Source organism: Harmonia axyridis, chromosome 1 (assembly GCF_914767665.1).
Source record: "Harmonia axyridis chromosome 1, icHarAxyr1.1, whole genome shotgun sequence".
In the NCBI taxonomy this organism is placed as follows: Eukaryota; Metazoa; Arthropoda; class Insecta; order Coleoptera; family Coccinellidae; genus Harmonia; species Harmonia axyridis.
In genome coordinates this window covers 8,997,242-9,012,403 of record NC_059501.1, presented here as the reverse complement: position 1 = coordinate 9,012,403, position 15,162 = coordinate 8,997,242, and the positions used below count along the sequence as shown (strand labels likewise).

The window sequence follows — 15,162 nt, the reverse complement described above, 5'->3', positions numbered from 1 at the left end:
CCTTAGCTTAGGTAGCTTTGTCCTTTTGGGATGAAAAATATTGGTTTAAGATTTCAACATTTTCGATTACCAAATGTATTCTGCATTTGTGTCTGTAGGTCTGTGCATTCAAATATCCTTTCTCAATTATCATCCCATTTCAATGAAACACAATACAGGGGTAATTTTCTATAAAATTTTTTGAGACTAATTGAGATAAAAAGTATATTCTTTATTAAGTATCATCGTATAGGTTCCATTTGAATTTTATGATAATATCTACTATATATGTGGTCAATATTATATAGGATGTTCCAAACCTCTCCTCTCGATTTTTAACCCGAACATGGAGAATCGATAATCAAAAAGGAATACTGAAGAATTCACTGAAAATGATTAAGATAGAGCCTTGCAGTTGAAAATATTCTATTCAAAACAACTTGAATATTTCAGGTTTGAAATTGCATGAATGTGAGTTTTTGTCAATTTTATTTTTAGATTTAGATTTAAGGGGAATTTCATAGCGCATCGTGACCTTTTGGTCTATTGTGCAACAGCTCGCCCTCCAGTTCCAAAGTTCTTATGGAATCCAATATCTGGGATGACTTCAAGAAGATTACTTCTTCATGTCTACAAGACTCTTGTCCAAAGCATTGCGTTGGCTAGCGATGGCAAGGCAATCCCTCATCATGTGATCCGGAGTTTCTTCTTCCTCTCCACAGAATCTGCACTCGTCGTTTTTTTGCTAGTCTTATTCCCATGAGGTGATTAGGCCACACCCTGTAAGGAATTCAGTGAGGAGGTGTAGCATATTCTTACTAAGATCCAGATACTGGCTAGATCTTGCAGTATCAAAGTTTCGAAGAAACTTGTTCAACCCAAGAAGATTCCGTCAGTGTGATTCACTCTCGGTTTTTTCCTTCTCTTGAAAGGTTCTGGAAAATGAGAGGAGTTTGTGCTCCTTTTCTTTGTTGACCTCTCCATTTCCTTTAATTCAATTTCCGAGTGACCAAGAACCCAGACTGAGTTGAGATTGTTAATCTTGCTTATTTCATTGAGTTTTCTTTGGCACTCCAATACCATCTTATTGTAGAATCGACGATATGTGAGCTCAACGCTTCGCATGCAATATTGTGGCTAATAGACCTTCCATCTTTACAGCGGAGGACTTTGCTTGAATGGAATAAACTTGAAGCTTACAACACGCGGTGTACCTAATCCAAATTCTGACCGCGCTCGGCACTGCTTGATTTTAGTATTCCAACATGAACTGACATTTTCAGCATGTTATGGGTGACTTTGCTGGACTAGTTCTGTGGGGTACATTTACCTATACCAAAGGTTCCGAGCCAATGAAGGAAAAATTTAGACGTTTTCTGGGAGATCGTTATATGATAATGGTTCAAAATTTAGTCATAGTTCTTAGTTTCCGAGTGATGCTTTGGAAGGGAGTCAAATTAATTCATGTATTTTATACAACCTCAAAAAGGAAACGTGAACATTTCAGTCAAGTTTAAATTTTTTTCTTTGAACTCAGTATGGAATTATTCCACCAAAATTCCCAACAACTGAAAATCCTATTTCATTTCGCAGTTTGATATATATGCTAAAAGAAAACAGTGTATACTTCAAATCCAAGAATAAAAAAGTTAGCAAACTTTACTCGAAATTTCTTTCGAACACAGCTTTAGGTAATGAAACTCGTGGAAGGAAATCGATTTGAATTCATTCAACCCGCTTCCCTATTCAAATTGATGATATCTATTCATCATACGAGCAGAAAATTCTGCCTCAACTTTATGGTGTCATAAATAAGGAAGTTACGACCGACCGTTATAAACGTACCTAGAATGAGGAAAAATAAAAATCTTAATTCGATCTGATAAATAATCTCAGTTCATGATGATCACACCAATAAAATTAGTCACCCATATTGATAAGTCGGAACTGAGCTTTGTCGACTTTCGACTCATTTTTGTTAATGGGAAAACTTCGGAAGTCATAAAAATAAAATTTGTCAATACGGTTTTTCTTCCTTATGCTAAATTTTTTGATATAATGTTTCTCAATGAATGTCACTTTGTATTATTCTGAATAGTTAGAAACAATACTTTGTAACGCTAGAATTCCGGCTAGTACAAAATTTTTTTATTCCTACGTACAATAACAAAAAATTAATGAAAACCAATTAATATTTTCTGCTTCTCTTTCACTTGTGAGAGTTCGATGAAAAGATGATATTCATATACAGGGTGTCCCGTAAATAGAGACCTAACGAAATGTCGGTGACATGGGGGTATTACAAACACGAAACAATCAATTTTATTTTCCTAGCCCCTATAGTTTCATAGATATATTTTTTTCAAATTATCAATCAATTATCGTTACTTATTATTTCGCTGTTTTTTTTTGACATTCTTTTTCATAATCACAATGTTATTCATGGGATTTAAATTTAAAGACATAAACTTGTCCATGTTCGTAATAACAAAACATGACAAGTGATTTTTGAATAAGACTGGTGTAAAATAGTCTGAAGAAACCTTGTGGGACATCATTTCAAATACATCTACGATAATTGTAATAACAATACATTCACAGCAATATTAACGAATCAATTGAAACAATTGCTTATTATTTCTTCCAACACTCTGTTATATTCGAATTTTTAGCCGAAAATGATCCCTAACGACTGGTTCAGGGACACTGATGAACCAATCATGGTTCCAACGAATTCTCTAGGCCGACCAAAAGGAAATGAACACGAAAGCATTCTGATGAAAACTTGCAGACACAAATTTTTAGGGTAGGTTTTTGGAAGAAAAAAAAGTTGTAATTTTCATAAAGACGAAGGGAGGTTCTACAACAAAAAAAACAAATTTATAGATAATTTATGGATTCGGTCCCAACTTGATGCAGATTCATTATAGAAAAAATAATAAACTGAATTCATTTCCACTTATCTTTTTTTATGTATTTGCCATAAATGTTTTGCCAACATTGTGGCTTCATCGAACTACATTTCGAAGTTACTCCCACTGTAAGGCAGCGGTTCAAATTCGGAAGAGGGACAATAGAAAAACCCTCCGGAGAAACACTCCGGGACTTGGTCAGGCAAAAATAAATGTTGTGCTTTCACCGACTTATACCAAGAAGCTCCTGAAGCTACCACGAGCTGAGCTTCTGGTGATGGTGGGACTGCTGACAGGACACTGTCGGTGCAAATACCTTTAGTACCGCATGGGTAGATCAGCAAATAAGATCTGCAGGCTCTGTGGAAAGGAAGTAGAAACAGCCGAACACATAGTGTGCAAATGTCCGGGGCTGACTAGCCTAAGAACCACTCACAGGGAAAGTCAGTTATGGATACTCACGAAGTAATAGCCAAAGCTCCTAAGGATGTCGTCGGTTTCGTTAACCATATCGACGGCCTCCCTGGGTTTGAATAGGTTAGAGAACAAAAGATCGAATTGGTCGCAGTTCCCGGAAGGCTTAAAAAGACGTAACGACCCCAGTGTGAATAATAATAATAATACTCTGTTTCATAATTTTATAAGGACAGAGAGAATTGAATTTGAGACCGACGTTGTCATCATTATGACGGCGATAGAATTTCGACTAACTGTTCAAAATTCGAAAAATTCAGACATCGAATGACATGTTTCATAATTTTATAAGGACAGAGAGAATTAAAGAGACAGAAGTTGTCATTATTATGACGACGATAGAATTTCGACTCACTGTTCAAAATTCGAAAAATTCAGATATCGTGATGAAATGATATAGCAATATGTTTCGGGAACGACCGCTCAAAAATTGATGAAATTCCACTGAATTCCTTCAATATTGTTGGAAACTGCACTCGGTTTCAGTTCTGTAGGGAGCACAGTAACGAAAATATCGTACGAAGCTACCGCAGTATCCAGTGAAGAATTGCAGGTTCTGCAGAGATATAATTCCTGATGAAAATTTTCGAATAGAAGTGAAATGGTCAAGCGAAGAATTCCGGATGTCTCCGGGCAAGGAGAAATATCGTATCAGGTCCACCAGATCAATTTCTCGTTTATATCCTGACCTCAAACTGACCGTATTATATCACGTATGGCGGCATCTACATAATTCTTACTATTGGAACATCGAATCTTTTAGATTTATTGATATATTTGTTTTTCTGTCATCAAGAATGCATTCAGATATATCTGTCCAGGGTTTTCTGCCGTGACATTTTGATAATTGGACCGGATTCATATGAAATCTATAAAATTGGTAGAATAAATGAATATCAAGATGATCTCTTTGGTTATAGAGAATATTTTGGAGATATTCTGATGCTTTGAAAGATCAAGGTTTTGGGATGACACCTACATTGATAAAATTCGAGTCGGACCAAATGTGCAAGAGAGATTTATTGGCTTTCGAAAAGTGCATATGAATTTTTATAAGCCAACAATGTGCAAATATGGGAGTGAATATAAATGGAGCGTTGTTCGTTGGTGTTTGTTTTATGGATTTTGCAATACGTATTCAAATTGGTCTTACTGAATGAGAGATGAATAAAATGAGTGTGAAAATGCACGAACTAACTAAAGTGCAGTCAGGCGCTTTTACGCCTTAGTTCATCTACATTTAATTTGCATGTTTGTGCACTTATTGAAAAAGCTTCATAATCATGAAAAATCACCCGTTTTCATATTGAGATACTGAGCCAACACAACCCATAGCTTCCACACCAAAGAAATTTTTTATCCCACGAACGTTGACAAATGAAGACTTCATTTAACAGCAAGAAGCAATTTCCTTCCTTACATTCATACATATTCAATTGACATTTAATTCATTCAATGAGAAGAATTATTGATCACATAAACAAGTAAAACTAACAATAATTTTTGAAGATTTGACGAATTCAAATATTCATTCATGTTTTAAATTGTATTTTCCAATAAAAGACATTTTTCTATGAAACCTAATCGCTCTCAACTCCTTCAGACATTCAGGTAGTTTTTTGTAGAGCTCCAGGCAATTGGAAGCGTGAAGTTTTTCCTCTTTCATGTATGATTTTTGAAATCATCGTGAAATGGGTTTGAGCTATCGTGAATTAAAGTTAGGTGAGATAACGATGAAGTTGTAGGTATCAGTGTCAGTAGATAACACATAGATTAATAGCTACACTCCTAAGTCAAAAAAAGGCAGCTGAATGGAAAAGAAGTCAGTGAAAGCGGTCCAAAGTGACCAAAATCTCAAACATCAGCTGGCATGGTTATGGTTTCTGTATTTTGAGACGTGCATGGTATATTTTTCATTGACTATATTGACAAGATAAAAACCATCAACGGTTAATATTACTAAGCCGTATCGGATTAAATGAAAGCAGAAATGTACAAAAAACGTTCACTAACTTTTCACCAACAATGTGCCTTGCCACAAATCGCTGATCAAATTGGAAGAATTGGACTTATAACTGTTTGAACACCCAGCCTATTCCCCAGATCTGGCTCTCAATGATTTCTGGCTTTTTGCAGACTTCAAAAGAATGCTTCAGGGAAAGAAATTTGGCTCTTTGGGCCTATTTCAAAAGACGAATTTTTTTGCAGAAAAGTTATTGAAAAGTTAGAGGAGTATTCGAGTACATGTATCACTATTGAAGGTAACTATGTTGACGAAGAAAGTCGAATAAAAAAAAGGGGGGCTTTTACTGCCTTGGCCCGATATTTATTGAGTGAAGTGTTATTCTCACTGCATTCGTCATCAATAATTTTAAACTTCTTTTCGTTGTTGAATATGCAAAAGATTGAACCCGATAATAATTGACCTACGCGAGGGATAAAACACCAAACTGGAAAGTGTTGAAAATAAGCGGTGTTATCACTCATGTAGATAGAGGAGTTTATTGATCTTCAAAAGCGCAGGTAGTTAAATTCCTTGCCTTTTTAGGTACTAATAAAGTTTGTATTTCATAGTGAAAAATTGTAATGAGTTATGCTAGAGATCATTAAAAGGTTCATTTTTGCATAATATTACAACTTACGACTATTGGTCTACAATAACTCACGTGGTGATGACCTAATAAAAAAAATTCAACTGACCTATTCCAGGAAAATCGACATTGGCGACTCGTCGAGCTGGACAAGTTTGCAATTGAAGTGAAAATTTTTAATGATGAATTCCAATTTCCGGATATTGATAACTTTGATTCTCTCAGTTCAATCCGGCAGGGATTATATCTGAAATTTTCGCTCAATGTTTTGGTATTTTTTCAAAGCTATAATTGTGTTTATAATACCCCTAAGACGTTTTAAGTTCTCGTCTCCGAACAGATCTCTAAAGTTATAATTTCGTCACAAATTCTGTAATTTTCGAATTTTAAGCCGGTAATGGTCTCAAACTATCACATTTGACTGATTGATAAAAAGTTTCCCTCAAAATCGATTCTGTTCGTTCTTCCGGCCGACTATCCGTCCGTATTCACGACAACTCCCTAATGAAATGAGCTAGAACTTCGAATTTCGAATGCCGCCAATAAGTTCGTTATTCATTCGTTTATTGATTCGCATGTGAAAAAACCGGTCCTAATAGGCAGTATCCGTCTAGGGGATTCGTAAATATGGCCGTTTGAAATTTTCCTGTTCATTTCAAAACTTCAGATTCGATCGAGATGAAGATTTTCATTTTGCATCCAATATTTTTGTGACCACAAAACCGAGTTGAGATTTTGGGTTTTGATGAAATAAAACAGTATCAAGATCCGTGCTCACTTTTAAGATGATCACACCATCAAAGCCATAAGAATTCAAGAAAAAATCGGAAAAAAAATTTCAGATCCGAACGGATTGAGATTTTAATTTTTATGTAGAATGACCATTTCAAACATCGAATTCAAGTAGAATATGCCGTCACAACCATAAAAATTTGAGCACAATATTGAGAAATAATAAAGAAAAAGAACCGAAGTCAAGTCAAAAGCTTTTTAGCGCTCGTTTTATTCATGAGCTGATTGCATTCTGAAACTGCTGTTTTCTTGATTATTTTTTATTCATCATCAATTAAATTCGTACGAATTTAATAATCTTCTCAATGTGAATAGATTCCTTTCAATATTGTGTTCTAAATCAATAAATAATAAGTTTCGTTCCAAATATCATTGACCCTAAGCACTATACAGGTTCATCATTAAAAAATTATTTTTTTTTCACTTTCTAATATACTTAATACTACAGTTAATAGTTTCTTATCTTCTAAAACCACTCAAGGACATAAAGAAAACATAAATGTCATAGATATAGATTCAAATTTATACACGAAATTTCCAGATGAGAGGCAGTAAATTATAATTTTGCAGTTGGCTTCGTCATCCCATTACTAAAATATCTTACGGAGCAGATTATAATCATAATGTTGCAATGTTGCCAATTTAAAGTTTTGTTCTGAACTTTCGAGGTTGTGTTTCGGAAATAACAATGTAATATTTGGCTCCCATATAAACGTCTCTTGCTCTTCCTCCCTATTTGGCTCAATGGAAAAAGACATAGGTGCTGTTAAATTTTGAAAAGTCAGAATGTTTGAATATTTCTTCTATTATAACTTCAATCACACTCATTCATTGAATATTGTGATATTTTTCGTGAAGACTACGACCAGACGATATCATATCATACATTGAATAATTATTGATTCAATCAATTTCAAATTTAACCATGAAAATTTTTTGGCATGATTTTTCTTGGTGAATGATAAATTGAAGAAGGAAAAATTGATTCATGCATTCAAATTTATCTTATATGGTATCAGGAATTTTTATACCGATATTTGCCATCTGCTTTTTACAACCCCGAAATAAGTATATTAAACATATTTTGAAGGCCAATATGATGTTGGAAAGAACCTGAATAAAATAAAATAATAATATCAGTTACACCTCTAGAGTAAAACTCGTACTTCGACCTATTTTTATGATATTTGAATGTGTCTTCATCCCAAATAGCAAAATAACTATCGAAACATCGAAAAAAAAAAGAATAGAATAGGTAGAACATTTCTCAAAAAGTCTGACAATATCCTATACAGGCACCGTAAACTATTTCAGATAGGTCCATAAAAGTATCTTACAGTAAACGTTAGTTATTTTCAAAAGTTATGGAACATGAACAATCGAAGTCACAATCTAAATATTTGTGTCATAATAAAACAGGGCAAGATTGCAGAAGGTTAATTAATTTTTGCTTCCAATCATAACCAAATAGATATACATATACCTATACCTGTTTAAAAAATGATATTGACTAGAATCAGGAAAGAAAATATTTTTACATTGGTTCTGGTTCTTCCAATTAGAATTGAATCAATATTGATTCAATGGAATGGATATTTCATCAGACCCAAGCAGAATAATTGAACTGGAAGAAAGAAAATATTCGATTAATAAGAATGAATTTTCTTTTCAAGATAGGTTAATTATTATTTGAACACCTGGGTAATTGGAACAGATGAATCGACGACAACCAGATAAAAAATTCAACTATTTATCTGAAATGTTTCTCTTCAATAGGTAATCTAGTAATAAATGAATAATATAAAATAATAAATTGTTTTTTCATTTCGTCAAATACTTGTTATTTTTACAATTATTTCAAAATATTTATCGAAAATATGAATTCCTCAATCGTTAATCGAAGATGACGATCTCATAGAATTTCGAAAGTACACATGCAAACTTAGATGACTTTTCGTATCAATTATTGGGACACGTAGGTGCCTAATCAAGGAAACCTAAACACAAACATAACTAACGAAGTGTAAGGAACATTCTCATCGGTAGGAAATGTCCAATTTCATTAATAATAAAACATTTCGAGCTATTCAGGGAATAATCTAACCCCATAGCACTCGACCTATGAATTCAAATGGATTAATAAACTTCAAAAATATATTTTTCTTGATTTTGTCTCAGTTTCATTCATTTTCATAATTGATAGTTCATTCGATAAAATTCAAAGAATTCATGATAATCATTTCTAATCGTAGTTCATAATTCAAATTTCCTTTCACTGCATTAAATTGCAATTCATTTGAAATTGATAGAGCTGTTCATGTATCAATGTAGCTGTATATTTGTTGAAACAATTTTAAGAATTGAATCCTTTTAATTCGATTAATTTATGAAGAAATGCAAAATTTGAAGGATAATACATTTTTTAAGAACTATGCATGAAATATTCAAGTAAATGAAAATTATTACATTGTAATGAAATTATTTCTCAAGTTCAAAAATGATAGGAAATTGCTTTTGATACTTCTATATCTAAAGATTGATTGATTTCAATGAATTGAAGATGAATATGAAATAGGATCGAAAATTCTCTCGAATAAAATAGTTCATATTAATATTCAGTACTCTAAATATATATGTAGCAACAACAAACCAATAAATCCAATATCCTCATATGTTCTCACACGAATATTTGGCAAAATTTGAATCGAAGATTCTTGTTCGAACCATCAAACACAAATTTGAATAAACATATGGTCTTCCTGAATTAATTGGACGACACAAATGTGCTGACATTCCAACCATGGACGAACGCGAATACCTGTTTTATCCTAATCGTCCTTCACCCTATAGAATCTGAAAAATATAAAAGGTTGTTCTATATCTCTTCGAAATCATTCGTTTCCCAAAGTTCAACAAAAACGAACAGCAATGAGGGCAGTAGTTGTAAGTATCTGTTCAATGAAATTAGTTCAAATAACTTGTAGAAAAAATCATCGATTTGAAAAATATTAGCATATCACTATGAATTTTAATGAAATAACTGCTAGAGTACCATAAAATTGTTACGATTCTTTTTTTAGTGCCTTGCTCTGATCTTCGCCGTTGTGGCCGCTGAAGGACCAACTGAAAGCATCAACAATGTTGCTGACATCTTGAAGGAGACCACTTTCTCCTCTTCCTCAACACCATCCTCCTTGAACCTCGGAAGCAGCCAGAGCGGATTCTCATCTGGATCTTTCTCATCTTTCGGAAGTCAAGGTGGTCTTAACTCAGGAGCATTTGGACTTTCTTCCAAATCTGGTGCTTCCTCTGCTTTCGGTGGATTGTCCCAAAGTTCTGCTCAAGGATCTTCGCTCTTGAACGGAGCCGGCGCTGCTTTCGGTGCTCAACAAGGAAACTCTGCCTCATCCTCTGGTTTCTCTTCTGGTTTTGGTAGTGCTGGTTTAATCAAAGCCAACGATTACGCTTACAACTCTGGCTTGATCAAGTCTAGCGACTATGGCTTCGGCTCTGGATTGAGCAACTACGGTCTTCTTTCTGGATCATATGGTTTGGGTAACGCTGCTCTGATCTCTGGATACAGTGCACCAATCACCACCTCCTACGTTCAAGGTTACGGTTACGGAAATGGTTTGGCTGCTAGTCAAGGACACATCTCCAACGTTGACACTCAACATCACGTCGATACCGTCCAACACAAACATATCAACACCGTCCACACCATCACCAAGCAAGTTCCCGTACCTCAACCCTACGGAGTACCAGTCCAGGTCACCAGACACGTCCCAGTAGCTCATCCCTACCCTGTTCCAGTCCCCAAGGCAGTACCAGTTCCATACAACGTACATGTTCCAGTCCCAGTTGACAGGCCTTACCCCGTTAAGGTTCCAAGCCCTGTCCCAGTGCCAGTTCATGTCAGAGTAGCTGTTCCAGTCGAGAAACCATACCCAGTACCAGTTGAAAAGACCGTGAATGTACCTTACGATAAACCAGTGTACATCAGGGTACCACAACCAGTCGCTGTTCAAGTACCACACCCTGTTCCAGTCAAAGTAAACAAACCTGTCCCAGTACATGTTCCAACCCCAGTTGTTGTCAAGGTACCCGAAGTCGTCAACGTACACAAAGTTGACTACGCTGTAGCTCCATCTGTTGCTGTCCAATACAACGGACTTTACGATGCTCAACACCAATACGGTGGACTCTACGGTGCTCAATACGGAGGACTTTATGGTGCTGAACACCAAACCATTGTTGATGGAGGAGCTATCCTTGCACCAACCCACCACATCGATGCTTCCAACACTGTTGCCCATTTGGAAGCTTCCAATGCTTTGGCTGCCCAACAAATCGCAGATGCTCACTACGGTAGTGCTGCCACTTTCGGAGCTACTCAATTCGGTTCTGGATCATACCAAATCCAACCAGCTCAACTCGTAGGATCTTACGATCTTCCTGTTGGCCAATCAGTATACGGTGAATTGCCAAGCATTGTTGACGCCAAATATGCTTTCAAGAGGGAAACAACAGACAAGAAAAAACCCGCCGAAGAGAAGAAAGCCACTGTAGAGGAGAAGAAGAAGCAATAAATTAGATTAGATCATGTTCATTAGGGATGTATTAAATGCAATAAAATAAGGAATTTTTTCTTTCAATTCGATTTGGTATTTTCACCCCCTCAAAGGATCAGAAAACTATATGATTCTTTATGATTGATATCGAAAATCCGTAATGAATTAATATTTTTCAAACAATGGAATGTGATTAATGAATTTTAATTCTCTTAAAATTTAAATAAGTTTTACAATAATGAGGGGGAATATATATTCCTCAGTGATTTGATACGAAGTCGAATAATCATAATTTCTGGAGAAATGGAAGGAACTACAAGATCTATTCGAATGAAACACAATAAAAAAAAATTTTGAGACATAGAATATCAATGAACAGAAATTTGAAAGAATAATCAGCTGTGTAATTTCAATACTTAACCGAGTACTTTAGTCCGAAACTATCAGAGCTAGAAAGTTTCGGTATAAAATGAATGGTTTTCCAATAAAAGATATTAAAAAAAAACGATCAGTCTGATAGAAACCACGACTACGGTTGCAGCACCATAACCTTTTCATGAAATTTTCCATGACCAATTTGCACATTTGCGGCTATAGGACCTCTATGACTTAACGAATTTCATCTTGAATCGATTGTGGAGCATTGGTGTAGACATTATCTTTCACGTGGCCACAAAAAAAATGTCTAAGGGTGTTAAAGATCTGGGTGGCCAATTATAATAATAATAATAATAATATATACTTTATTTCCAACAATACTTTTCAAAACAATAATCATACAAAAATACATTATATATAAACAGCTGTTGGAAATTGGTGAGAATATCGAAGAGAGTTTTGAAACAAAACTCCCACCGGTTTTCAATTCCGACCAAACAAAAAAAATAGTAAAATAACTAGTCTACAATACCAAATTGGGAAAAATATATCCAACAAAAATAATCCCTGTAATAATCTTTCATTATAAACATTTCATGGGGAGGTGCATAAAATGAAAACTCAACAGTCCAGTACAACCCTGATAATCAAAAATAAAGTAAAATGAAGTGTAATGGGAATAATCTATATCTTATAATTGAAATAAAACAAACAAAAATAAATAAGTAAATATGTATATAAATATACGGATATCTAAACAGGGTGAAAAAATCTTACATAATCTGCTTTGAAACGATGAATGGATGTGCTCTTCAGGAAATTGTGATCACCTCTTCGAGAAATAACACGGTCAGAAAACTTTTCTTGTGAAATTGCGATTGTTTCATTGCTTGTGTGCCACATAACGCTGCCATCTTTGAAATAAACATAGTCCACATCAATATCTTCCAATTTCGGCCGTAAAACATCATTAACAATAGTATAATTCCCAAAATCAACGAGGGATCAACAAGCCTAGTTTTTTGTAAACACAGCGGACTAGAGGAACAATATTTTCAGTTGTTCTTGAGCGACGCACACAATTTCGATTCTTCACATCACTAAATTGTCCCAACAGCTCAAATTTTTTCACCACTTTCACAACCCAAATATTTCTGCGAACTGCGACTGCAATATTGTTATTTTCTTTGTAGTGAATTCAACAATTTTAATACTTTGTTGAGGCGTGTATCGTTTTAGTTTTAGTAATGTCAAAAGATGACAACTTCAAATGTGACAACTGTCCAGGTAGCGGGCTATTCAAAATGAAACCTCTTATTGGAAAACCCTTCACAATATTTTCTTGGGATCAATGAAGCATCTGAGAATTACGTAGGATTAATAAAAGTTATGCTCTCAAATTTTGAAATTCTTGGTTGTAACATATTCGTAAGATGTCCAATTCACTAACTCCACAGCCACCAAGATCGCTGTTCAGAAAGTTTGGGTGATTATATTGAAAACAGGTGTTATTCAATCAGGACACTAAAACTATGATGTATTCAAAGGACGATCAGATATCCACCTGATGGCTAACCAATGTTGGAGCCTACAGCGAAACTACCCTCCTAAACTCCATTCTAGAAAGTCATATAAAAAAAAGAGAACTTTCAGTGAATAACGTAATATAAGAATGTAACATCATAGCTTTCAGAAAATTTCTCAATTTTGGAAAAAGAATCTCCTCGAGCGGGACTCGAACCCGCAACCTCTGAATAACTAGTCCAGCGCTCTGACCAACTGACTTGTGATTCTGAGGTTCCGGGTTCGAGTCCCGTTCGAAGAGGTATTTTTTCCAGAATTGAAAAATTGTCTCCCAGACGTGATTTTATTTTCCTTTATTAATTCGCAGACGTTAAACCAGTATTTCGTAATATAGCTAAATTTTGTGATAAATACCTACTTGAATAACGTGAAATATACAAGTTAAAAATGTTGAATGTAGCATATCTCAAAAAATTTATCTGAAAGACAATATCTGAGTATCCAATACCCAAAAATTAACCTGGAACAGTTAAAAAATCTCGGGTACCAAAATGTCTGTTGGTTTGTGCAAAAAACGAAATGGTTCACCATCCATGATTGAAGAACCAGTCTGCAATTGCCTCAACGAAGGTATATTACATAAGACGTAAAAGGTACTCATAACAAATATCCAAGATTATATTAATTAATACATTTGTAGGGCTGCAGCAAGACATGAAAAATCGGCTGCATTCAAAGATGATTACTAGTCGGCTAATTGCCACGATTGGAAATTCGATACCCATAAGTGACACGTCGTCTCAGATCCACCAAGAAGCATCCGAACAAATTGAATAATTATGCAAATTGGCAACTTCTCCCGAGGCGTTGGTACGCTTCTTTGCAGAGCGATCCGTCCAAGACGATCTAGTCAAGACTGGCGCAAATTTATGCCGTTGATAATTAATATGTGCATTATTCATAACGAAGATCGTAACGACCTGGAATGTTTTTCACAATTCCGCAGTGAATGCAGAGAAATGGCTTCGGTGGAGATCGCCTCTGAATATCGAAAGTTTTCTAGTCGACGCTTGTGCACAAAAACTGAGCTTCTTATATGGTTTACTGATATGAATTTTTTTTTTTGAACCGGTTCTTTTCTTGCGATATAAGGGAAGATCTATGAATTTTTATGAGGTGGACTTTTTAACTTCGAAATAGATGATACATTTTCCTAACAAAAATCTTCATTTCGAGTTGTGCACTGAATTGGCTCGTCATTGGTGGTGCGCCTTTCGGACATTTGAAAAATTTTAAATGAGATTTGGGTTGAAAATATAAAATTTATGTTTAAAATGTCTAAAACACCTTCATGAACTTTTTCGAAAGCAATAACTACAGAAGACATTTCGAAATTCATATGTTATGAAATTACGGAATTTCACAGGTATCAAATTTTCAAATGATTGAAATTATTCGATTTTTAAGGAATTCCGTATGAATTTTTGTGTTATGTTCAACAACTGAACAGTCAATTTTCAATTTTAATTCGAAAGGTCAATACGTACCTACATTTCATCGAAAAAATTTAATTGATTTAATTTAGTGTATCCAGCCCAACCTTGAAGACAGGCATTCTGGTGTATGATTATGAGCCAATTCCTAGGACAATGAACAAACATATCGAAAGCATTATTCGAGAAATTCGAATTCTTTAGTTCATGGATTGAATATCCTTCTAAAAATTTCAATTATTGTCTTTCATTCATATTTTTTGGTATTTCTGCATAGCACATATTCGATCGGAGAAAAGAATTATATCTAATACTAATTTTGCTTGTGTATTTCGATAATTTACTCCGAAGACTCTGAAAAAATATTAATTTTGCCGACACAAAGTAAGAACTTTCCTGCCTAGGCCTAGGCAGCAAAATGATTATTCTCAATGGGAATAAAACAGTC

At 34.8% G+C, this 15,162-nt stretch overlaps 2 protein-coding genes across 2 annotated transcripts in view; one reads left to right on the top strand and one right to left on the bottom strand.

The window, feature by feature from the left end:
- The window catches only part of LOC123688953 (disks large 1 tumor suppressor protein), a 742,726-nt gene that overhangs the window by 686,186 nt on the left and 41,378 nt on the right, over positions 1-15,162 (bottom strand). The gene's annotated exons all lie outside the window — the stretch shown is intronic.
- LOC123688954 lies at positions 9,534-11,397 on the top strand. Its single transcript, XM_045627728.1, has 2 exons — positions 9,534-9,691; positions 9,829-11,397. Exons 1-2 carry the CDS (start codon positions 9,677-9,679, stop codon positions 11,335-11,337), a joined length of 1,524 nt encoding a protein of 507 aa, XP_045483684.1. The 5' UTR covers positions 9,534-9,676; the 3' UTR covers positions 11,338-11,397.